Source organism: Gambusia affinis, linkage group LG10, assembly GCF_019740435.1.
Source record: "Gambusia affinis linkage group LG10, SWU_Gaff_1.0, whole genome shotgun sequence".
Classification (NCBI taxonomy): domain Eukaryota; kingdom Metazoa; phylum Chordata; class Actinopteri; order Cyprinodontiformes; family Poeciliidae; genus Gambusia; species Gambusia affinis.
Genome location: NC_057877.1, coordinates 13,885,375 through 13,908,967, shown reverse-complemented (window position 1 = coordinate 13,908,967; position 23,593 = coordinate 13,885,375). Strand labels below are relative to the sequence as shown.

General features: G+C 39.5%; 2 protein-coding genes across 12 annotated transcripts in view; one reads left to right on the top strand and one right to left on the bottom strand.

The window, feature by feature from the left end:
* agbl4 (AGBL carboxypeptidase 4) overlaps positions 1 to 23,593 on the top strand; it is a 442,148-nt gene that overhangs the window by 83,447 nt on the left and 335,108 nt on the right. The window lies entirely within an intron of this gene.
* elavl4 (ELAV like neuron-specific RNA binding protein 4) overlaps positions 1 to 23,593 on the bottom strand; it is a 91,494-nt gene that overhangs the window by 32,238 nt on the left and 35,663 nt on the right. For all 11 annotated transcript variants that reach the window (XM_044130241.1, XM_044130231.1, XM_044130233.1 and 8 more), the window contains 4 exons: positions 23,120 to 23,206; positions 17,739 to 17,985; positions 3,661 to 3,764; positions 101 to 254 (listed from right to left, as the gene is read on the bottom strand). In XM_044130241.1, the coding sequence (XP_043986176.1) occupies positions 101 to 254; positions 3,661 to 3,764; positions 17,739 to 17,985; positions 23,120 to 23,206 (592 nt within the window). The remainder of the gene's footprint in view (positions 1 to 100; positions 255 to 3,660; positions 3,765 to 17,738; positions 17,986 to 23,119; positions 23,207 to 23,593) is intronic.

The window sequence follows — 23,593 nt, the reverse complement described above, 5'->3', positions numbered from 1 at the left end:
TCAACAAGAGGATGCCAATTTCATACCGATTGGTTAATGGTGTGTGTGTGTGTTATGGAGTCATATAGTTAGGATGAAAGAGGCGCTGCCCCATGGATACCTGTGACCTGGTCGACAAGGATACGGGAGGTGATGATGCGTCCGTACTGGGAGAAAAGCTGCTCCAGCTCCTTCTGGGTCATGGTCTTGGGCAGGCCGCTCACATACAGGTTAGCGTCACGGATGGAGGCTGAGCTGGGCCGTGCATACGACACCTGGAGAGGAACACAAACAACAGACTATAATACAGGTTTTTAATGAGTGCTCAATATCTTAAAACCAAAGTTTTAAATGTACTGATCTTGTGAGTGTGTGTGTTCTGTGATTGGAAACGGATGTGGATCATTAGATCCACAGGGAGGAAAATGAGACTTTATTTTCCTCCTTGCCTGGGGGATTATCATTGTTAGGAAAAGATTTAGCTGCTTTGAACCCCAGAGAGAAAACACTTCATGCCTCAGTCAGTTGTTTGCAGGGGAAGGTATAGGAAACTTAGCCCTGAAGAAAAAAAATCACAGGTGGCTCTACTTTGAAAACACGTCTCAGGATAACAACGAAATACTCACTTTACTATTTATTTTCGACATTATTCTAAATGAAAACATGTCTGAATACAAAAGAAAAACATTGATTTCTCAGGCTGATATATATCCTGGTTTATTAAACAACAAAGTCATTATTAGACCAACGCTTCATACAAATTATTGCATTCATTTTTTTTCTGGTGAGTTTCCATGTTATCTTCTCCTTTCTGGTTGTGATACATCATGAATCCTGTTGCAACTGTTGCTGACTGAAGCAGCTTTACCTTCTAGTACTTTCATAACCCCTGACTAGCAGAGACACAAGTCATCAAATAAGGTGAAAATAAGACAAATATACGGTAGTGGAGATGCGGTCATATCCTTGAGCAACAGCATGGAAATCCTGCTTGTGAGAGAATAGGATTGGGAACAGCTGGCTTTCCCCAAGTCTCGCTTCTTTTTCACACATTTCCCTCTTCCTCCTATCTGCTCAGCTCCTCTGTCTTCTCCTTCCTCCCCTGCAGCTCTCTCCCTTTTCCCTGCCTGGTTATTTTCCATCGGCTTCCTTCCTGCGTGCTGCCTCACTAAACCTTTCCAGAACGTGTCTCTTTTTATCCCCCCCTGCCCTCACTCTTTTTTTTTTTTTTTTTTTTTTTTTGGTTTTTCCTCTTTTTTTCACTGTACAGCTCTCCCTCATTTTCTCTCCTCGTCAGCCAACTCCAGATGTCTAATCCATCAACACCTCCTCAAGCTGTGAGCAGCATTGTGCCGTGCGATGCATGTGTGAAACAGGAGTGTACGTGCGCTGCTTGTGCGCAGGCAAAAGTTTGAAAAACTAAGTGTGAAGATTAAAGTGATCACAAAGCAATCACAGGCGCGCGCTGGATAAACGTGTCTCAGATTGTGTGCACACGTGTCACTGTGAGCGCCTTGCATCTTCAGTGCGCAGCTTCCCCTCACACCTCGGCGGGAAAGCAGCACCGCTGACAAAAAACGGAGGTGTCACGATGAAGGAAGCTGCATAAGTGAAACCCAGTCAAAGGCACATTGCCCGGGAGAAAGTGACTCTCCGGACTGAGCACACTGGCAGCGAGTGGGAAGGGTGTGACATGAAGAATGACAAACATAATTTTAGAATTACTGCTCTGCCTTTTAATTAACCTTGCTGCCTTTAGGCGGGAGGGGGGTTGAGTCTGTTGTGGGAAAGAGACAGCAAGGAAAGAGGGTAGTGGGAGGAAGGAAATTAAGTGTGAAAGAGTGATAGTGTCAGATGGAGATGTAGTGTTGTCTTCTGTCATGACAAAGATCCTCCTTTATCTCACGAACAACTTGAGGCAGTGTCTTGCGTCACCAAGAGTGTAAAGGAGAAAAATCTGTTAACGCAGACTGTAGCACTGTGCAAACAGCCTTAAACTTCCATTTTTATCCACTGAAAACACGTTTTCACTTACTTCTCCATGTTGACTGCTTCGCATTGCACCCCCTCCCCCCAGTTGTATGTGCTGACCACTAGATGGCAATTACATGCCTCTGCTTTTAAAGGGCTTCACAGATTTTCTGACTTAAAATAAGTATCCGAGGGCCGGTGCTGAGACTGAGTCCAATATCAGGAATTTGTTTCTCATGGAAAAAATAAGAATTTTTCTAGATTCAAATTTTGCTCTGCTTTTTTTTTTTTTTTTCATTTTATTCTGAATATGTTATGACATAAAGTACCCATGAAGTTAAAATATATATTTCTATTGTGATTATAGTGTAACCAGAAAAAAACTCAGTGATACAGACATGACAAAAGGTTTGCCACAGTCATATGCTTTTGTACAGAATGAATGTATAATAGACAAACTTGTGTCTCCATTTATCGATAGATGGTCAAAATGTGGAATAAATGAATGAACAAATTGACTGATGGATGAATAAAATTTAATTTTCAGGCAGTTGAACAGAGATTGAATGTCTCAATACATAATTTTTTTTCATACTCTTTTCTCGCATTCAACCAAACTTGAAAAATGCTTCAGTCAGACTCAATACTTCTGTGTACTTTTGCAGACTGGCCAAAGCAAATTTCACTAAATCTATTTGAAAACACTCACAGTAAGAGGCAGATTAAGTTTGTGTCACTTGTTAATATTAATGTATGGCTCCTGAAACAACCTCAATTAAGTGCCTTCAATCTTGGCTCAGATTTGATTATATTACATGTTATGTTTCACAGAATTCCTGACAAACATATCGACTCATTACGAGTCGCGCAAATGACAAACAGCGACGTAAAATGACAGAATCCTTAACCGAACAAAGGCCAAGTCAAGCTGTTTATACTATCAAGGGAATGAAGGGAATCTCTGTGGGATTTCCCACATGCAAACAAGATAATCCCATCCTATTAGATTACATTAGACTGGACTAGACCAGATTAAATAGGATGACAGAAAGCGAGAATCCAGGGATTGCAGAAGAGCAACAGATTACGGCCCCTCTTAACTGCAACACATCAGCGGGCGCTGCTCACATGGGGATATGAGATGGGAAAATTAGATCAGCCTCATGTTGTGACAGCTGCTGCAGAAGAAGTGCATTCAGGCCTTTGCTTTTTTTGGGGGCGTTAAAATGTATTTGAATGCAGGACTGTGCTGTTTTGTTTTTTCTAGACCTATCCATTTTACCTCGGTGACAACCAAAACGCCAAGCTAATTATCCTGAAAAACACTCGGTGATAAAACAGGTTTAAAGTGAAATGGATGTTTGATACTTTTCTTCTATTTCACTCAATGATATCTGTATAATTTCACCTTTCCAGATTGACATTTAGGAAGGTAATTAGCACATCAACCACAGTCACAAGCTATTTAAAAGGTGTCACTTTGATTTAGATGGTCTTTTTATTTCTCTTGGCTAAAGCACATTAATCCAATCTCGCCCGGCAGCACATTCTATTCCAGCATATCGGAAAGGCCTCTCAGACAGAAGAAAAAAGCATTGCAATTTAGCATGACCGCCATAACTTTGTGAAGTGCATGCTAAATAAGTTGACTTCTTCTTGTTTTGTGACTTATTGTGTCAGATGTATATAAATGAAGACGGTGTTAATTACCTTGATTGTTTTCGTTTGAAGTCTGAGTCCATTTAATGTGTTGATGGCTTTCTCTGCATCCTTTGGGTCGATGTAGTTGACGAAGCCGTAGCCAAGACTCTGCCCTAAAATTAAAAAGAAAAAGATGGAAAGCATGGCATTGAATTTAAAATGGTTAGTTCAGTTCAATTTATTTTCGTAAATTGTCAGGAAACAGAGAAATAAAAAACAATAAACTCATAATTTACCAAAAAAAATTAATAGGCTGAAGCCAAAGCCTTTACTTATCTACCCTGTTCATTAACTTAGCAGCCTATCATCATAAAAGACATCTTTACACTAACACGCATGTATATACATGTATAAATATGTATACACATGCACTTTTTACAAACATGATTACACAATATATATATATATACATCTACATAACAATATAAGATTTTATCATTTTAAATTTTAAGGCTCTTTTAACCTAAATAATTTTTGAATACCATAAGAAAGACTTCTGTTCAGTGCTTTATTCATTATTTCCAATATTTAAATGGTGCCTCATCATCTTGACTGAAACCTCTGTTATTGCTCCTTCATTTCCTGTGAACCAATAATCTGAAGAAGGAGCTAAGATTAGTGCCTTTGCAAAATTGCTTTGGCACATTTCTAATTTAAATGACTAATTTTCAAAAGTAGAAATATTTAAACTCCTTGTATTGCACTCATAAGCTTCTGTTTTCTGTATTTGGTGACACTATTTGTAAAACACAATGGCTCACTTTGAGTTAAAATAACAACTTGAGCTGTGTGATGAAAGATTTACAGTATTTTGTTAATGTTATTGCCAAAAAAAAAAAGCCAAATCCCACACCTCTTCTCCTCTGGAGTAAGTGTGTTTTAAACGGCGGACTCCCTCTGAGCACCAGGCAGGCCTGACATCTCTCAGTGTTTCCCCTGTGGATCAAGCCTTTCAACAGGCTTAGGACTTTTAAAAGCGGACGCCTCCAGCCATCAGAGGCTTTCCTCTGCCGATTTTCAGCAAACACCCCCCCCATTCACTAATGCCACACACAAGCTCCAAGATTCCCAGGCAGTTCAAGCAGAGCAGCATGTGCATATTCATTGCTAATGGGAACAGACAGCGGTTAGTCAGAGACAAAGTGAATCACAAAACATGGAGCATGGCTCTTTCACAAAATAAATACTTTTGGGCTATGGATATCACAGCGCAGAACAGCTCAGTAGAGAGCAGGGGAAGAGCCAGAAGGGACTTGTAGTCCTAACATCAAACAGCTGATGATTTTTCTCTTCTTCTCCTCCTCCTCTCCTCCGTCTTCTCTGCTGGATTAACGGTGGATTATCAGACACTCTATTGTTAATTAAAAACCTGCCATCCTGGAGAGACCACTGCTATTTTTATCGAGCCGTTCTTCGTTCACTCTTCCTCTTGGACTCTCGGCTCACTTCAGGTGTTGAGTTTGGCAGTTTAAATATAAGTCTGAGAGAGCCATCCTTTCAGCTTCAGGTTTTTATTAAAACATGCACACAAGAGCTGGGAAAGGACATAGCAAGGGAGAAAGAAAGAAAAAGCCTGCATAAAGAATGAACGATTTAAGAATAACTGTTGAAAAGTTGTGGATTAATGTATGAATTTAGAGTTGGTTAGCAAACAGGATAAATAAATTTAGGATTCATTTATCCTATCCTAATTTATCCTTCTCTTTATCTGTTCAGTTTCTAATAAAAAAAATCAGTCTTTTGTCCACTACTTTCCACATTCTTGGCCCTTTCTAAAATTCTTTCTCCTGATTATAAACATCACAAAGTTATGGACAAATCACTCCAATTCTCCAAAAAGATGGACTCACTGGTGCAGACATTCTGGAGCTGCCCAGTATGGGATGACTGTGAACAACACTGTTTTGTCAAAAAATATTCTTGTTATGGTACTCAGTAGTGACATGTAAATGATACTGGCATATATACTTTATTTATGCCTGTATGTTTTATAAATGGGAATACTAGATGAGGATTTATTCCTTCCCGTGGAAGTTTAACACCCTGTAGAGCTGAAAAGACCAGGCTGGCTGCTATCATTTCTAAGTAAAGACAGAGAGAAACATCTGTCTAAAGCTTCAGACCAGCCTACATCTAACACTTCCTGCTCATAACGAAGTGGCTCACAGTAGGGGTCCACTGGCAGACTACCTGCATTCACACGAATGAGTGGGAGTTAGTACAACAACAATGGCAGATGTACACACATTCGTTCATCTTTTAACCATTTAAAAGGGAAGGAAACCATTTAAAATTGCAGTTTTGACACTAAACCTTCTTCAGCTCTGTGACAACTGGGACATGGTTAAAATTTAAAGTACAACGGTCTCTGAGGACCAGAGTCAGGAACCAGCAGGCTGCAATGTCAGCGCAGTCTTTAAATGTTTTGTCTGTTTCAGCCCAGGAAACATTGTCATTATAAGCTGATTGAAACAAAATCTGATGCATTCTGACACCTATCTGTGAGAAAATCTTCATCAATTTGAGCTAATCTAGGTTGTCTATGTCTATATATCAGACCAGGCGGGCCAGCTTTTGTTTCCCATGTACATGAATATTTCTTGGATAGCCATTACAATGCTGCCGGTTCACCGTTGTTTCTTCTGTAGACTATTTTTGATGGACACTGACCACTGCAAACCAGAAGCATGGAACAAGAGTTGCAGCTAGGGTCAATTTTGAAGAGGAAATAGCCTTCATTGTCCCCAAATGTGGAAATTCAGATGTAACAGCGACAACAAGATGTGTAGATTCACACAAAAAAGAGCAAAAGGTGTCGAGAATATACATAAAAAGACAAAATTAACCATAATAATAATAATACATTCTACAAGAATATACCACTTAAAAACTATTGTGCAATTATTAGAAATAAAAACATTTACAATCCATGGGATGTGTAACTGAGAAGAATTACTTGTGCATGTGTATTAAACATTGAAAACTAAAAAATGTTTACAATATAGTATATCAGTGCAGTTGAGAAAAACAGTTGTGCAGTAACAGCAGAAATGTTAATTAAAAGTGAGCAAAACAGTGCTATGCTAATGACAGTATGGATGTAAATACATTGATTTGGTTGTAATGCTAATAGAGTCTAACAGCTGCTGGGAGGAAGGATCTACAGTGTTGCTCCTTTGTGTATTTGGGATGCAGCAATCTGTCACTGACGGAGCTGTCCAGTTCAGGATCAACTTCATGCGTGAACTGAGAAACGATGTCCATCAGTGATGTTATTTTAGCCAGAGTCCTTTTGTCTCCCACTGCCTGCTAAATTTACTGTCGGAAACCTGCATATACAGTCTGGTTGGTGAAATGTTGTTATCTGAAAATGATATAATTGTAAATGATAAGAACCACACCAATATTTTATAATTACAGAGATTATGGCTGCATCTGAGGCGCGTGAAGCAGCTAATGAAAAGCCTTGATATATAGCCTTTAATGGGATTTTAGAAAAGAAAACCATCCTTATGCTTATCAATTAGCTGAATAGATACATTAAGTTATATATTTTAATCATCAGCTGAATGGTAGAACTCAAATGAAGCTTTGCTCTTGAAAATGGCTTTTTAATGAGGTGAGATGGTGTCTTGTTTTTGATTTGTTAGCCCTTTATGAGCATCATTTACAGCACTGGAGATGAATTTGCTTGGTAGTAAAAAACAGTTGTTTTTTTTTTTATGGGGAAAAAGTTTTAGATGTTAATATGTAAATGCACCAATGGTATAGAGATCCTCAAACGGACCATGTGGAGTATATAATCCCTGAGCGTACAGTAGGTTGTTAATGATGGAGTGTGTGCAGTTCAGATACCGCAACAGAGCTGCAGTGCTTTATCACAGAGTGGCACATGTCCGCCCTCACTGAGAGACTAACCACGAGGGGCTGGAGGAGTAAAGAGGTGGGGGCTAAGCTCCACTCCTCTGGCAGACCTTTTGTGCAATTGGACGTAAATTGTAAAGGGAGGTGGGCATGTTTTTCAGTGGTAAAAATCCTTCTATTGCTAGTGAGAAGCTCTTTGGTGTGTTGGCAAGGAGTTATGACTAAGCCATTATTTGTTTCCTGAGGAGCAGCAGGATGCCCAATGTGCGAGATGAGAAAATGAGTGTACTTTGAGCTGGTGTCCTGCCTGCTGGCACCAATATGTAATTTAATTTTTTTCCCCCCTAGTTCCCGTCTGTGTATACACACATTCATATACAGTAGGTAGGAGGGAGTAAATAAACACTAACGGCACTTTGAAAAATCCTATATCTTTATATGACTGGCATAAGTAGATACATGCAGAGCTACGTGGGTATCCAATCAAGTTTTATACAAATAATATTTTTATGATGCTGTGTACTATATGGCGTACAATCTTATGCAAAAAAAAGAGAGATTTAAGCGCTTATTGGCTGTCTTTATTTTTTTTGCCTTTTGTTGTATTATGTGACTAAGAGCCATGAACTGCAGACATGAAAGTGTCTCCATCTCATGCCATCATCACAGGCAACACACTATACTCCCTTTGATCTAAAGTGGGAGCTACCAAATGAAACACATGGCTGCGAGAACCTATTTTACAGTGTACCTTGCTGCACTCTATTGTTCCTAATAACGCTCCCCTAAAATTGTGCAGCTATTAATCAAAAAAGTTCATTTGATCTGTAGACGCTGCAGTAAAAACAGATATTGTTTGGCGCTGCAGTTGCATGTAGGTGGGAGAGGCAATTTCCAGTGCCACTGTGTTCAAATTGTACTTAAATTATTCATTTTGTGCTTTCATAAAAATAAGAAATGCAACACAGTCCCTGCCTGAATCTGTAAAGATGTTTAAAAATATATAAATATGAAAAAAAATCCATTTGTGAGACAGGATCTTTACAGGCTATCTATTTCAGTTTCCCATCGATTCCCATGTGCTGTCAGCAGCTGAATTTTCTGTCACTCAGAGGTCAGAGAAAGACACGAAATTGAAAATGGCAAAGAGGAGCAGCAGTGTGCACAGATCAAGAGAGCTAATGAAGACCAACTCTGTTTCAGTGTAACAGAATATCTAGCTGAATTGCTACAAAATTTTAGATTAGACAAAAATGGTTTTATCTGTCGCATTGCTTCCATCTGATGATTTCCCCTTAGCAGCTACAGCAACTCCAGGTAGAGCTATTTCTGATGCTATGAAGCTCTTCAAGATTTAAAAAGGTACCCTGTCACCAACTTTATGTCAAGCCCCATCTCACTTGCCTCAAAGACTCTCAACCTCATGAGAAATGGGAAGAGGGACTAAACACAAAGAGAACAAAAGACTGCAGGGCCTCCAAAACCAGCAGTACAGTAAGAGCATCCATGTGGCATGTATTGAGCCCATTTAAATAACTAAATTCATAAACAGAACCGCATCCCCCGCACATGCATCTACTGTAGATCCCTCTCCCACTCACTCATTCAACACATCTTTTCCTCCTGGGTTGCCAAGGTAGCAGCCACTGTTGCAGTCAGGAGGCTCCCACTTTCAGTTCCCAAGGCCTTGCTTCCACCAACACAGACACACACTTGCCCACGTAGGAGCTCAGGGACAAACACGCACACACGTGCATGTAAGCCACCCCCTCACGGTGGCTCCCAGAGCCTCGGGGCCAGTGGATGGCTGCCTGCAGTGTGTGGGCTTGTTGTTTAGCAGTGTAGCTGAGAAAAAGGAGGCAGGCAAGCTCGCACACCAGACAGAGGAGCCCCCTTCGAGTCGTGGATAACCCTGTTATGTCAGGACAGAGAATTATAACATCCTGAACCAGCCTGAGCCCCCTCCAAGTCCCTTTACCTGATTCAACCAACACTCTGGCTTCTCCACCTGCTTGCATATAGTAAATTAAAAAATGAAAGGTTGGAGGTTGGGGATCTAGCCTGGAGGCTCTCTCTGCCTTTAGGTCCAGGGCTAGCACAGGGGACAATCGCAACCTCTGTGCTCCATGTAAAGGCCACTCAGAGTGAAATGAAAGGGGACAGAGGCTGTCTGACGTGAGGGTCACCAGAGAAACAGTGCAGCCAAGCAAGCTCAGGACGGCCAGTTCTGGGTATAAAGATAAGCAGGGAAGGGAAACTGAAGGAGGGAGGGTGCCGAGAGGGGAGTCAGGACATTCTCGGGACTCTGAAACTTTAATGTGTGTCTGCCTGCTTGTGCATGCACCTCTGAGCCTGTCAGCTCTCCTAATACCTGGCTTTGGAGATGTCAAATCCTTTTTTCATCTCTTTCCATGTCAGCTTTGTTCACACTGTCTTCAGCCTTCAGCCTATTTTCAGGCTCAGATAAATGCAGCCTGGATGTGGGATATAAACACCAAACTAGATCTCACACAGCATGATTTCAGCAAGGATTAACAGCAGTTTGTAACAGTTTGTAGCTCCTGGGAAAAATATCAGATAGCTGTTTAAGAGGTAATGTTGGAGGAAATAGCTCGGATTTTAACTCTAAACATGAACATACTCAGCTTCACTCACAGTCATGGCGTGAATATTAATTTTTGATGTACCAAAACAGAGCTGCGTATCAGTGAAAGGATAATGTAGTGAATATTGCCTCCACTGATATGTTATTGTAGATCAAAACGAGATATGTTTCACTTCTAAAACAATTCCACAATAAAAACTAATGAAGGTCAAACCTTCATATTCAGTTTAGGCAAAGCAAACTGCCGTGCCTTAGTACTCATATCCAATGAACATTTTGTCATGTCACAACCGCAAACATTAATATTTCACAGATAAAAATCTTAAAAACATTCTGTACACGTGTCTTCAAGGATACTGGGCCAAGCTGCAATTACAGCTGCAAGTTTTCTATGTTTTCACCAGTTTTACATATTTAGACACTCAAATTTCAGCAGTTATTATAAACAGCAATTTGAAGGTCTTGACACAAAGTCTCAACTTTGGCCATTATAATCAACTCAACTTTGGCCATTGTAATTAATCAAACTCTCAATCAAGATTTTCTTCCTCTACTTCCTCTACTTTTCTCATCGACACTGACCAGCCTAATCATCCCCGCTGAGGAAAAACATCGTAACAATATGATGCTGACCATATTTCCCAGTAAAGACGGTGTTTTCGGAAAACTACTACCAATGAGCAGTGGTAGTTTGCCCATAAACATGGCATTTTGCTCTGGTCAGTTTTGTGTTATTCTCATATATGGAAGATGAATTGAAGTAAAACTTGAAAATGTTTCCAAATGTTTTGGTGTTCTTCTTTATGCCCTTGCTTAGAGACTGGATGTGTGATGTGAATCTGTTATGGTTACAAATTACTGTATGTTTCTCTGTTTCATTTAAAACTCTCCTTGGCTGGTCTTGTTTGGATGCCACACTCTATCCATTTTTGGGGGATAACCTCATCATGCTTTAAACTTTTCAATAATTTTCTCCCTGACCCTTTGGGTGTGTTCACTGGACTTGAATCCAGGTCTCTAACAGACGTATTTGGCCTTTACTGAACAGCTATTTTCATGAACAATTACATTCCCACAGTTTGACAGAATTTTATTTTGGGGTACTAATGGTGGCTGCACATAAATACATTCCACACTTTTCAGATGCTTATGAATCCCTTTCCTTCTACTTCACAATTATGTCCTTTGTTTTGGTCCATCACATACAATCACAATAAAACACATTGAAGTTTGTGGTTATAACATGGCAAAATGTAAAATAACAGTGAATAGAAGAGTAAGAACAGTATCTGTTAGAAGCAGTTTGCGCCCACATTAAATGAATAAAGGTTTTACCTGCCCTCGTGTAAGGATGTATCCACTGTAGGCTTTCATGAAAAAGTGAAGCTGCTGTCTGTCAGAGGTGCCCCAGCTTGAACTACTCCACATCTGACATCACTCTCCATCTATTTTTCATAGCCAACATCTGCTTGGCTTGCTACATTGTCACTATAATTTGCATCAGTTCCCCAGATTCCCTGTATAAAACCAACACATGGAAGGTGTCTAGGGCGCACAGAAGGACTTCAAACAGCGGGCTTTTAGGTGATTTCCTTATAGGGTTTGATGTAGAAATAAGAATTACTTCAACTGCAAAAACAGAATAAATGGTAAGCAGGCTTTGATGCAGAAGCTTTGTAAGTGCTATTACCTGAGGGACATAAAGGTGACATGAGCAGGCAGAAAAAGGCTATCACTATTGTAATTTTGTCAGGCTTATGGCTCCTGTAATAATCAACAAGATGCTGGAATGCAAAAAATCCGGCTGGCCATAAATCTATAAGCCCCCTTACCCAAACTGCTGCTGCCCCATCGAAGCAGTCAATTCTCGCTTCAGCGTAAAAAAGTTATTTTCTTCTCCACATCATTATAAAAACAAATGTGTTCTTTTCTTCTGCAGAAATGCAGCTGATGCAGGAAAATTATTCCGTGAAATGACTTGCTGACAAGGATCAGTCAATTCAATTTCTGTGTGCACTGGCATATGTAGATGTTTGGCAGTGCTGATTCAGTACAAGGTCCACATGAATTTCTCTCGAGTGTTGAAACATGTTTTAACTTGTGTCTAAACGAGATATCACTTGGCTTTAGCTCTCAGAGTGGTTATTTATCCGTCATCATATATTTGATTTACTTTTCCTACGATTTAAAGACGGATGGAGGGGAATATGAGTACAAAGTGCTGTAAGGGGGCATATTTTAGCTCGCAGATTTCAAAAGCTGTTGCTGCTGTGATAAAAGTAAATTTACAAATAAAAGTAGGAAAACTTAGTAAATTCACAGCACTGTGTATTTATATTCAGCTACCCCCTACTGACTTTGAATGGGACTGATTTATGAAGCCTCCAACTAGTTGCAAAATCAAGACATTTTCCTATCTGAGCTGTAGATCACTGCACCTCCTCCAGAGCGATAATAGCCAATGTGTCAGTGTAGTTGGACAGTCATGTCTTGGTATGTTTGCTGTTGTCCCATACAGACTCCAACATCTTAAAAAGTGAAAAAAGCTTGAATTCATTTTCAATGCACCACTGTGTCTTCTTCACAAGTACAGAGGCAGGCAAGGCATGAACAGCTGGAAACCCAGGGCCTGTGTGCAGGTGTGTGTTTTTGTGTGGATTTGCAGTAAGCTTGCTTTAAATAAAAGATTAACCTGCATGTCCCTGGCGTTTTATGAGAGCACCAGGCAGAAGTAGTTGCGTAAGCAGGTATGAAGGTAGGTGAGCAGGCAGCCGTGCAGGGAACAAGAAAGACACCCAGGGGTGGCTCTTCTGCTGGCTGAAGTCAGCCAGGGTGACAGACAAAGCTGAAGTGTCTACGCCTGCCAGCACTTGCCTGAGCCTCACGCCATCCTGGCGTCATTGGATTTGACAAGAGCAAGTCCACAGGAAGCAGCGAGGATGCTGAGGACCTGTCTGTCTCGCATACCTCTGAGAAGTTCAAGTGCTAACACCTTGTCAGCAGGTTAGTCGGGACTCAAACACAGCTGGAAAAACAGAGGTGCAGAGAAACACATGCCAATTATCGTTTGCTTGAAGTGTGCCTGATCACATTTTAAATAATAAAGCTGATACAAAAGTAGAGTCGCTCTTACTAATAGTTAAAAAACTTACATCAAAGTGCTTTTGTGAATATTTTTGTGAATTTTTCTAAGAACTAAAAACTAGCTCTGTACTTTTCACTCAGAATAACAGAATATGAAAGCAGACGGGTGTTATAATTCCCACCAGTATGAATAATTTGGAACTACTGAAATCCCTAACCCTACAGATTCAACATAGCAAGAAAAATACTCTCCTCTTTAAATCTTGACACACTCAGAAATTTTAAAAGAAAGACTCTAAATGTCGATCTTCCTCACATTCATTTGCACATTTTAATGATAGATGAGGAAAGGCTTCTAATGTACGCTTCAGCCTGGAAAAAAAGAGAGATCTCTTTAGACTTACCACCCTCCCTCTCTCAAACCTGGCTTAGTCTGTTAATGATTTGGATGACTGTTAGAGAGCATGAAGCCTCTTGGCGTTCCCTGCTGGAAGGAATCAGTGCTTTGTTAGCCTAAAAGTTTGCACGGGAAAATTGCACCCATGGGAGAGCAAAACAGGCATACACCGCAGGGGGAAACAGAGGGAGGGCAAGATTTATTTATAACACTTTTTGCGTCGATGCTAAGTCATCACATAGTCCTTGTAGTGCAGAGCAGAGAAGCACCATAAACAGCTAAGAAGTGAGCGAACAAAGATTCTCATTCCTCTCCGTCCCCTTTTAGGAGCAGTGCAAATTTACAGCGACGCTCAACGTTTCGCAAACTCTCTCCAAGTATCTGCCACTCGCTTGGTTCCTCGCTGCGCCTGCTTGGCAAATCACACTTGAAGCGAGGGGGGGGGAGAAAAGAACCAGGTGGAGAGAGAACGCAGTGATAGCGATGATGATAGCATGTGGTATCCCGGGGTTATTTTTGCACACAACATCCACCATTATCCTGACGTATCTGACTCTCAGGCTCCATTTTGTGACCCATTATGGCATAAGAGGAAGATGGTCTTAAAGAGGAGCCGCGGAGCTGCAGAAATATGCTTCAAAGAACGAGAGCCCAGGAGGAGGCAGCAGTGTTCGGCCTGCAGCAATCCCCGGTTAACAGTCAACCTGTCATTTCTGTTGGACTTTTAGTTAAGAGGAAATCAAATTTAATGATTTAGCTCACACAAGTATCTATGCATTGGTGTGTGTGTTTTTTTTTCCCCTCCCCACTATGAGTGCCTGCTTCCTATCCCATGGCTTGGTGATCTTGCCTGCCTGCCTGGTACTCTTTAATGAGATTATCAGGAGTAGAGTGTCAGTAAGTAGGATCTAAAATGAAAGCCATTATGGAGCATTATCAGGGAGCTGCGCCACCCCCCACTTCCCTCCCCCACACCCACCAAAGATCCATCTGCCGCATGGCCACCCACACAGCCACTACGCCCAGATTACAGCCGTGATTAGCACCGCAAAGTGCTGCTTAATTTAAACACCTCTGGAGAACATGTGGCACTTTGCTGCACGGCTGAGTCGCCATGCTTCAACACGCTGAGGACAAGGACGCGGTGCGCATCGCTTAAAACAAATCTTCTCCAACACTTAAACTGTGAGGCTCGCACACAAGTCCAATCAAGCCGTGTGACATTTGATTTCTTGAATAACATAATTTTTATGTTAACACACCTTAAACAAATGCAGATTCTTACTTACCTTTTCTCAACCAACCTGATCAGTGATAAGGTTCTTGTTAAAAAAATGCATCACTCTCCAACCAAGTAACCATGAAAATACTTCTGTTTTAGTACAAATTAATACTGTTTGAAAGGTAATAACTTTAGGAAAACGTCTTTGAAAAGAATAGATGTTCAGTCCAGTGAGTACTTTAGACTTAAAGTGCAACTCGGATGGACTTTAACCAACAAAACCACCTTCTGCTTAACTTTCCTTTTCTTTCATTTCACCAAAGATGTTCCTCCATATATATCTCTGTTCAAAATAACAGCAATCCAAAATCACTACCCAAATCAATCATGACTGTTGGTAGAAATAAGATTTTTACATGGCCAGTAACACAGTGGTAGGTGGAGGAATATAAAACCTGCAGTGTAGAGAGAACAGGCAAGTTGCTGTTTTTGGACAACTAAAGCATTATTAAATACTAATTATTATGCAAAATAGTGGCAGTAATAATGCCACTAATACTACTAATAATGCAGTAATAATGGGAAATAATTGCATAATTATAATTATTAAATTATAATTGCATAATAATTAGTATTATTTAAATACTAATTATTATGCAAAATAGTGGCAGTAATAATGGGAAACAATGAGGTCAATCATTCTGTGAAAGAAACATGTAATGAGAAGTTGTTTAATAACTGGCCCGTTGTACATGATGGTTATAGTGCAGTTCTCTGTAAATCTCTCCTTTTTTTTAATCAAGGAGTAGATATAACATTCTACTGTTGTTATAAAGAAATGGGTGAAAGTAAATTCAACTTGACAACAAACTCCATGAAAACTTGAGATGTGTAAAAAGTGTTGGTTCCTCTAAATCACGACTGAAAACATGTTTGCTTACAAAAGCTTTTGATCAAACAAACTGACTAATGAACTGTTTGGTTCATTAGTCAGATGTGGTTCTTTTATGCTTATGCTTTTCTTATGATTTTCTTTCCGTCTTCCCTTTGATGTCATGTAAAGCTCTTTGAATTTTCTTCTGTATAAATCATTTTATAGAAATAAGCCTGCCTTGTACCTTATTCCAGACATTGATCAGATACAACATACCATCAGTAAAAAATACAAATGGAGAGAGAAAAGCAGAAAAGGAAGTGCAGAAAGTGATGGGTTAGACCAGAAAAAATTGGAAACTTAGGAAAACTATCTTTCTAATGAATTACAGAATGGCCAAGATGGCAAAGACTCATTATCAGCAGATTGACGAATGTCTACAGTGAGGACGGTAACAATTTAAAAATACATAAGTGAAGACAAGCTTTTGATAAAAAGCATCTGCGAAGCTACATTGCTTAGAAAGAGTTGTGGCAGAAAACACACTGACACTGATTAATAAGAAAAATGATGCAACTTTTTATGGATCGATGAAAGAGAGGTTATTTTTGTGGTCGAGGACCTACAGACAGTTTATCAGATGAGGCATAAAAACTGAATTCAAGCCCGAGTGCATTGTTATGCATGATGGCTCACGCATTACGACATTGGATATTTATTGGAACCTTGGTACCTGGTCTTTTTGTTCCAGTGATCATATTATGGATCACTTTGAAACCATCAAAACACTCCAAAATTGTTATTGCTTTACTGTTGCCTGATGCTAAAGGGGATGCGCTCATTAAATGGGTGTTTAAACAGCCTGATTTTCTAGCTTTAGTTGAAAAGGAAATCTGCAGGTTGACATAAAAATGATGTTTCTATGGCAAAATCAAGACATTTTGAGGAATCATTGAATGTTGTCAAATCCTTTTGGGTTGGAGTTCTTTCTGTCTGGTGCAAGTTGGTCAACTCCTTACAACAAAGCTGTGATTTTACAACTACATGTATGATTTGCAGCCAAGCTTGCATTTCATTTACAAATTCAAATGTTTACTGCACAAACAAAAATGCTTTGACACTAAAATAACTTTCTTCTTAATTTTTGTACAGTGATAATACAATTAATAAAAATCTCAGTGGCTTGATTCGGCATGGATGTTCAAAAGGTATTTGTGTGAAGGCAATTAAAAAGTTTATAAGTGTTACTTAATTTTTAACTTGCTGGAATTATTTCGAGTGCAGCTGTAAGATAAATCAACAAATATCTTGGTTATATATGTTTACTGCACATAAAATGCAGAGATCAAGCACATCAAAAAGCACAAAATAGTATTTCAAAAGTACAGATATGTTGTTCAAAAGTATCTTTAAAACTGACTTGTCCCATTGTTCATGTTGGGAAACTAATATATTGCAATCTAACACAGCAGATGTTTATTTTTTTTAACTCTGTAAGGCTCCGCTTATGACAATAGCTGGCAACAAACATGAATAAAGTAAATGCATCCTACGCTAGCTATCTCAAATACTTGCAGTTGCAATAGTAATTTCCTTTTCACTTCAAGATTTCTTACCATCTGAGCAGATGTATTTTTACTGAATCTTCATGTATTCTGAGTGACTTGATGAGCTTAACTAAATAAATTACCCTCTTAGTATCGGCAGAAGGTTAAAGTATAAAAAGAAGGACAGACAACCTTTAATATGGCAAAATAATCATGTACCTATAGACAAACTCAGCAATAATAATACTTTGTTTTCTTCTTAATGTATAACTAAATGTCTACCTGGAGTGGCATAATTTTCCTACTACTTCAGTTTAAGCATGTTTGTGAATTAGTTGCATCAAACATATAATTGTTATGTTTTTAAGACTTAGTTGAAAAATTTCCAAATTGCTTGGTGATTCTCCTTTTCTTTTTTCTATTACTTATAAATCCATAACCATAAAAAAAAAAAAAAATCCTCCAGTGTGTTGCAGCCAGGACTCCTTTCATACCTGTGATCTTATCACGAACTAGCTTGCAGGACTCGATTTCGCCGATGCTTCCAAACAGGCTGCGGAACTCCTCCTGGGTCATGTTCTGGGGCAGGTAGTTCACTATGAGGTTTGTCTTGCTGTCGTCGTTTGTTGGACCGGTCTGCATGGGCGAGGGGCAGCCACGGCTGTTGGTGGTCGGGCCGTTGGCTGTGTTGCCTCCACCGCTGGGGCCGTTTGTCACTGGAGCCTCCATGTTACTGATGATCTTTGAGAGAAGGGAAGATGAAAAGAGGCTCATGAGAGAGGAAGGACTGAGCAGAAGGAAGTTGATGGAAAAAGATGGCGTTCAGTAGGAGGAAAATGACAAAAAATGTTATCCTGAAAATCTTTTTTCTTGCAAATAAGTTTACTTAATTTGAAGACAAAAACAAAGACTGCAAATCAAGAGAAAAAAAATACATATTTTCTCTACATTTCCATAAGAATGGAAAGTTCATAAAATGTGAACTTTTGATCCATGAAGTTTTTAACAAATGTTTACCAGAAGCATTTGATCCTCTTTAAGTTAATTGCCAACCAATACATGCCACATATTCTACACTAAAAAGATGTTGAATAATTTTAAAGTCAAATTTATTCAACTCTTCAAATTCCTCAACATTATTATACAACCCACCGCTCTTTCTTTAATTAAATCTCAGCTTGGAGAACTTGCTGTCTAACTAAGGATTACCATCTTCTTTAACGGTGTTATTCTGCCTCCATATTTTAACCCAGAGTGAAACAATTTTTTTCAAACATAAATCAATGAAAAATGATTATCTCCTTGGTGCAGAAAGTAGCTCTGAACCATAACAGTTCCACCACTGTGGCTCACAAATGACATGAGATCCTTTTTCTGAGGCTGCCTTAATGTGTCCAGTGTATTACTTCAACAACATGCAGTATTTCCTATTAACTTCCACCAGCTACAGCTGCAGAGTTACTTGCAGAATAAATCCTGGGAATGTTTCCATCTTCTGGTCTTGGCCTCAAGTTCCCTCCTAAAAGGCGATTTTATTTAGACTGGAAAGATTCTTTCTTTGGTACTTTTTCCTAAAGCTTTCAGAGAGCTCCGTAAATCTTGGCATGGCAACACCTCGCACTTCAAACGCAAAAAGGGAACACCAGGTGCTAGTTAGAGGTTTAAATAAGACAGGTTTCATCTGTTACCACATATGGAGGCTGTGATCACTGGCAAATAGTCAGCAGCAGAAGCTTTTTGAAAGTTAAAAAGAAAAAGGTCTAGGATCGGTTAAATTTGTGTGTTAACGTTTTTTTTATTACTGTTAAAATGGAAATTTCAACAAACTATTAGATTAAGCTGACCTTTATTTAAGAATGTCATCTTTTGTAAGAAGGCAGAATTAAAGAGGATCAAAAAAAACTATATGCATATATGTGCATATATTTTAACATTATAGATTCTCATACTGTCATGTTATAAAATGAAACATCCTAACTCATTTAAATCTTCCCTTTATAACCATGAATCTTAATTATGTTAATGAAGGAATTAATATAATTTGCTAATGTTACAAAGTAAAATCTTCAGGAATGAATGTAAATTATTATCAAATTGTTCAAAACTTTGCATAAATACAGTAGCAAACACATAAATCACACCACACACAGTACATTTAACATCTCTAAACATTCAAAAATACAGCAGACACAAAAAAGTTAAACAAGTAATCCAACATAATCTCTTTGTAGTTCATTGATGTCTGCTGAGGACTGCAGGTAAGGACAGTATCAGAGGGAGCCCTTCAGCTGGCAGTCTGATGGCTGATGCTGCTGCTGTGACAGAGGGAGGTTTGCATATTTATATAGGAGTTTTTTGCAGAGGATCTCAGGATCAAAGTGTTCACAGAGGGACTGTGAGGTCGCTGTGAGTGTGAGAAAACGCAGACAGAAGTGCAAAGAAATGAGAGCCAGGGAGAGGTGATTTCCACATTTCCTACCAAAACTGTCTGACTTTTGATTATTTCAACATTACGAGGAACTACACACACAGTTAGATTAAACGTGTTCACGTGATCAAATGAAACATCTGTTGTGTACATTAGGAAGAGAGTGTGCATAAGATAGTAAATAGCCTGTTTTGCCACTCAAGCAAAAAATGGAAGAGGAACAGAAACTATTTTTTACCACAGATCTTAAATCCTCTGTTTTCTGTCTCTGATGGACTGCATTGATGGTGATTCTGCATGAAGAGTCACGAAAACTAAAAGGTGTACTCGAGTCCTGTCATACAACAGCAAAAGCTCTTTCTGACCTAACATTATGGCACAAAAAGCTGATGATGCAAACGCCCTTTAATCTGATTGCATCAAATTTGTAAGTCATCGCTCAGATCTCTTCTTTCCCCTTGCTAAACTATTCAGCTTTCAGTCTATTTTTAACTATCCTTAAGTATGAGCAGAAAGGCTGCACTTGGAAGCTGGCTGGTTTTAGCAAAGGAGAAAAGACAAGTCCTGTTTCTCTATTTCTGGATTATCAAAAGGCGGGGCTGGTGTTCTAATAATATAGCTCAAAGCACAATTTAAAAATTTCCTTCTGACTCCAGAAATAGTTTCCAGGGGAAAAAAAGACCAAATTACACACTTACTTTGTGCTCATTTCTTGGCTTTAATTACCTTTTATCTATATGTGATACAATAAATTATGCAAAGGATTTTATTATTTAACAGAAAAATGTTTATGCATATTTTTTTATTTTATACTTTTTCTGACACACTTTTTCCTTCCAGCACCTATTTGTTTGCATACATGAGCACCCAGTAATCCTTAGCAATGACGTTTTCTGATGTTCTTCATCGAGTGTCTCCTGGACAACTTTCAAGTAATCTGTCTCTCCTATGATACCATAGTTCATAACAGAACGTAATAACTTTGAATTTTCTGAAAAACAAGATTTTGGGTTTTCCCTAGCTTCAAGCCATAATTATCAAAGAAATACAAATAACACTTAATATATATCACTTTGTGTGATGAATATTGATGGAATCATTTGTGTTTCTGACATGTCATGTAAAGCAAATGAAATCTATTTTTAATGTTTGGCTTTTTATAACTAAACTAACCTTAAAATGAGTACTTAAAGTTCAGACAACTGCAGTAAACTTGTCGTCTAGTTTAATTCTGTCAGACTCAGATGATCTTTCCCAAATAACTACATCAGCAATGTTACTCGATAAATTACCTGGGGCTAAACATCCATCCTTTCCCTCATTTCTGGAACAGCCTTTAAAGCGAGGCTGGTTTTTCTAACACCCCTCTGTTCCTCCACAGAAAACATGCCAGCCTTCTGCTTCCTGTTCCCAACACACAAATGCACGCTCAGGTTTGCATCCATACATCCGCAGAGAGTGGAAGAGCACGCACTCAAAAGGCAGCGCACACATACGGAGAGAGAACAATGGCTCAGGCCCACAGCAGAAAACAAACAGACAAGGAGATGTCTAAAAGCTCTTAAGATGAGAGCTGCATGCAAATTGTTCTTTTGACAGTATCCTTCCCTGCTCACTCACCGCTCTGCCACAACAGAGATACCGAGACAGGCTGAGAAAGACGAGGGGAGAATGGCGTCTACTGTAGCCATAACAGAGTTGATTGGAGAGGGCCTTATTAAATCTGTTTACATTCCCCGCTGAGCACCATTCTGTCAGAGAGACTTTCAACTCCATGGGACATATTCTGAGGAGTTTTTACACCAAAATGGCTGCCTCTAATTAACAAGGACCTGCCGAGTCTCAGCAGCCAATTATATTGCTCTCCTCATCCCTGCCCACCAGCGTTGGTGCTGCTCAGCGGTCCACTTCATGTTGGTTGTGAACGCTCCAGCTGTCCTGGCTCTCCCACTGTGGAGCCTGGTGCTGGGGACACAATTCATAGCATCCACGTCTTGCTGACTGTGCACAAACACTGCAGCTTAGCCTCAGGAGTTATATTTCGAGCCCTGCATGGGACATACAGCATTGGTCTTTTTTAAAAGTAACACACCCACTGAAATCCTCCATTGAAACTTGATATAAAATATATGTGTACATATACTGCTGCTCATATTCGGAGAACTAAAACACCATGAGAACTATGAAGCCCTTGGATTTATGGTGAACTTGAAAATTTAAATTGGACTTTTTGTCCCTTTAAAACCTCAAACTTCACTGTATTTTATCCTTTTATGTTACAGATTATCTGTAAAACGGAAGAAAAAGGACACATGGATAAAGTGTGCAATCTATTCACTAAGAATACATTGAATCACTGCCTTTTGGTGCAATTACAGCTGCATGTCTTATGGCGTATGACTGTACCAGCTTTGAACATCTAGAAACTATAATTTCTGCCCATTTTCAATGGAAAGCGTCTCGAGCTCAGTCAGATGGAATGGAGACCATTAAGTCTTATCACAGATTCTCAACTGGAGTTATGTCAGAATGTTGACAGAACAATTCTAAGGCATCAAGATGGTTTAATCTAAACCATTTCATTAAAGCTCTGGCTGTACTTTTAAGTTCATTGTCCACCGGAGCTATAGATCTCTGCAGCTCCTCCAGCGTTACCATTGGGCTCTTGGCTGCTTCTCTGATTAATGCACTTCTTGCTCAGCCTGTCAGTTTAGGCGGATGGCCATGTCTCGGTAGATTTGTAGTTGTCCTGTACCTTTAGAGTAACTCTATTATTTAACTTTTTTTGCTGTTGTAATTTTTGAAAACCATGTGTAATTTTGCTTCCACGTCATAGTTATGTACATCCTTTTGCTCGTCTGTCACTTAAAGCCCCCCGAAATAGGTCAAAGTTTATTGCTGTAATGTGAAAATAAGTTGAGAAGCACAGTAGGTATTAACACAAAGCAAAACAGTGACAAAGCTTTAAAGAAAGGTGCACCAGAGTAATACTAAAAGGTTTCAAAAGAACTTGAGTGCTTAAAAATAAGAACAAAAAGCAAAGAAAAGTGAAGTAAAAACTTGAGAAAGTTTGAGTGTCTTAAAGGAAGAAGATGTCCCTCTGAAACATCACAGGAGACATGTGTGAATCATTTTAACCACTAGAGCATGAATATGTAGAAAGAAATTTAAATTTAAACTAAGTGGCTGAATATCTGCTGAACTCCCTCAAATAACTACAAATGCTGAAAACGTCAGCAGCAGGAACAGCTTCCTCTGCCACACTTTCTCCCTGCTGCCTGCACTATAAAGCCCCCATCCATCAATCTCTCCTCTAGTTCCAACTGTCTCAGTCAGCAGCATCACCAACGAGTGTGCAGTTATGTACACAGTGAAATATCAGATCATATCACTTCATGAGTGTGTAAAATGGCTGGGCCATCCATTTGGCAGAAGGAGTCTCCTTACCATCTTTGGCTGTGTCAGCAATCCCTTCTCTGCCCAGCCCTGGAGCTGTGGGAGCTCTGCTTGACGCCACTGTGTCTCTGTCGACCCCTACGGAGCGGAGCACAGGGAGGGAGGGACGCACAGCCCGCCGTCAACATCATACACTCACTTTGCAACATTAGGGTTATGGTGGGATTTGGGGAAGGGAGAAGGTGGGGTGATTAGGGTGTTGGCAATGTGGCATCGTTGTTGAAAAACACTCTTGTACCTTTACAGTCACCACCAGTTAAACTAAAACAAAGGCAGTTCAGGAGTGTGTTTTATAGGCGTGAAAATGGAAGTAAACACTGGGAACTGTACACGTAATTTCTATAAATGCTCAGAATTTTCGCAGCCGAAAGAATAATAAACGTGACAATTGAAGCTTGTAGATTGCTGTTGTGGCTGCAATGACCTTGGCAGAGTTTATAATGAGGGCTTCCCTCTTGCTTTCTG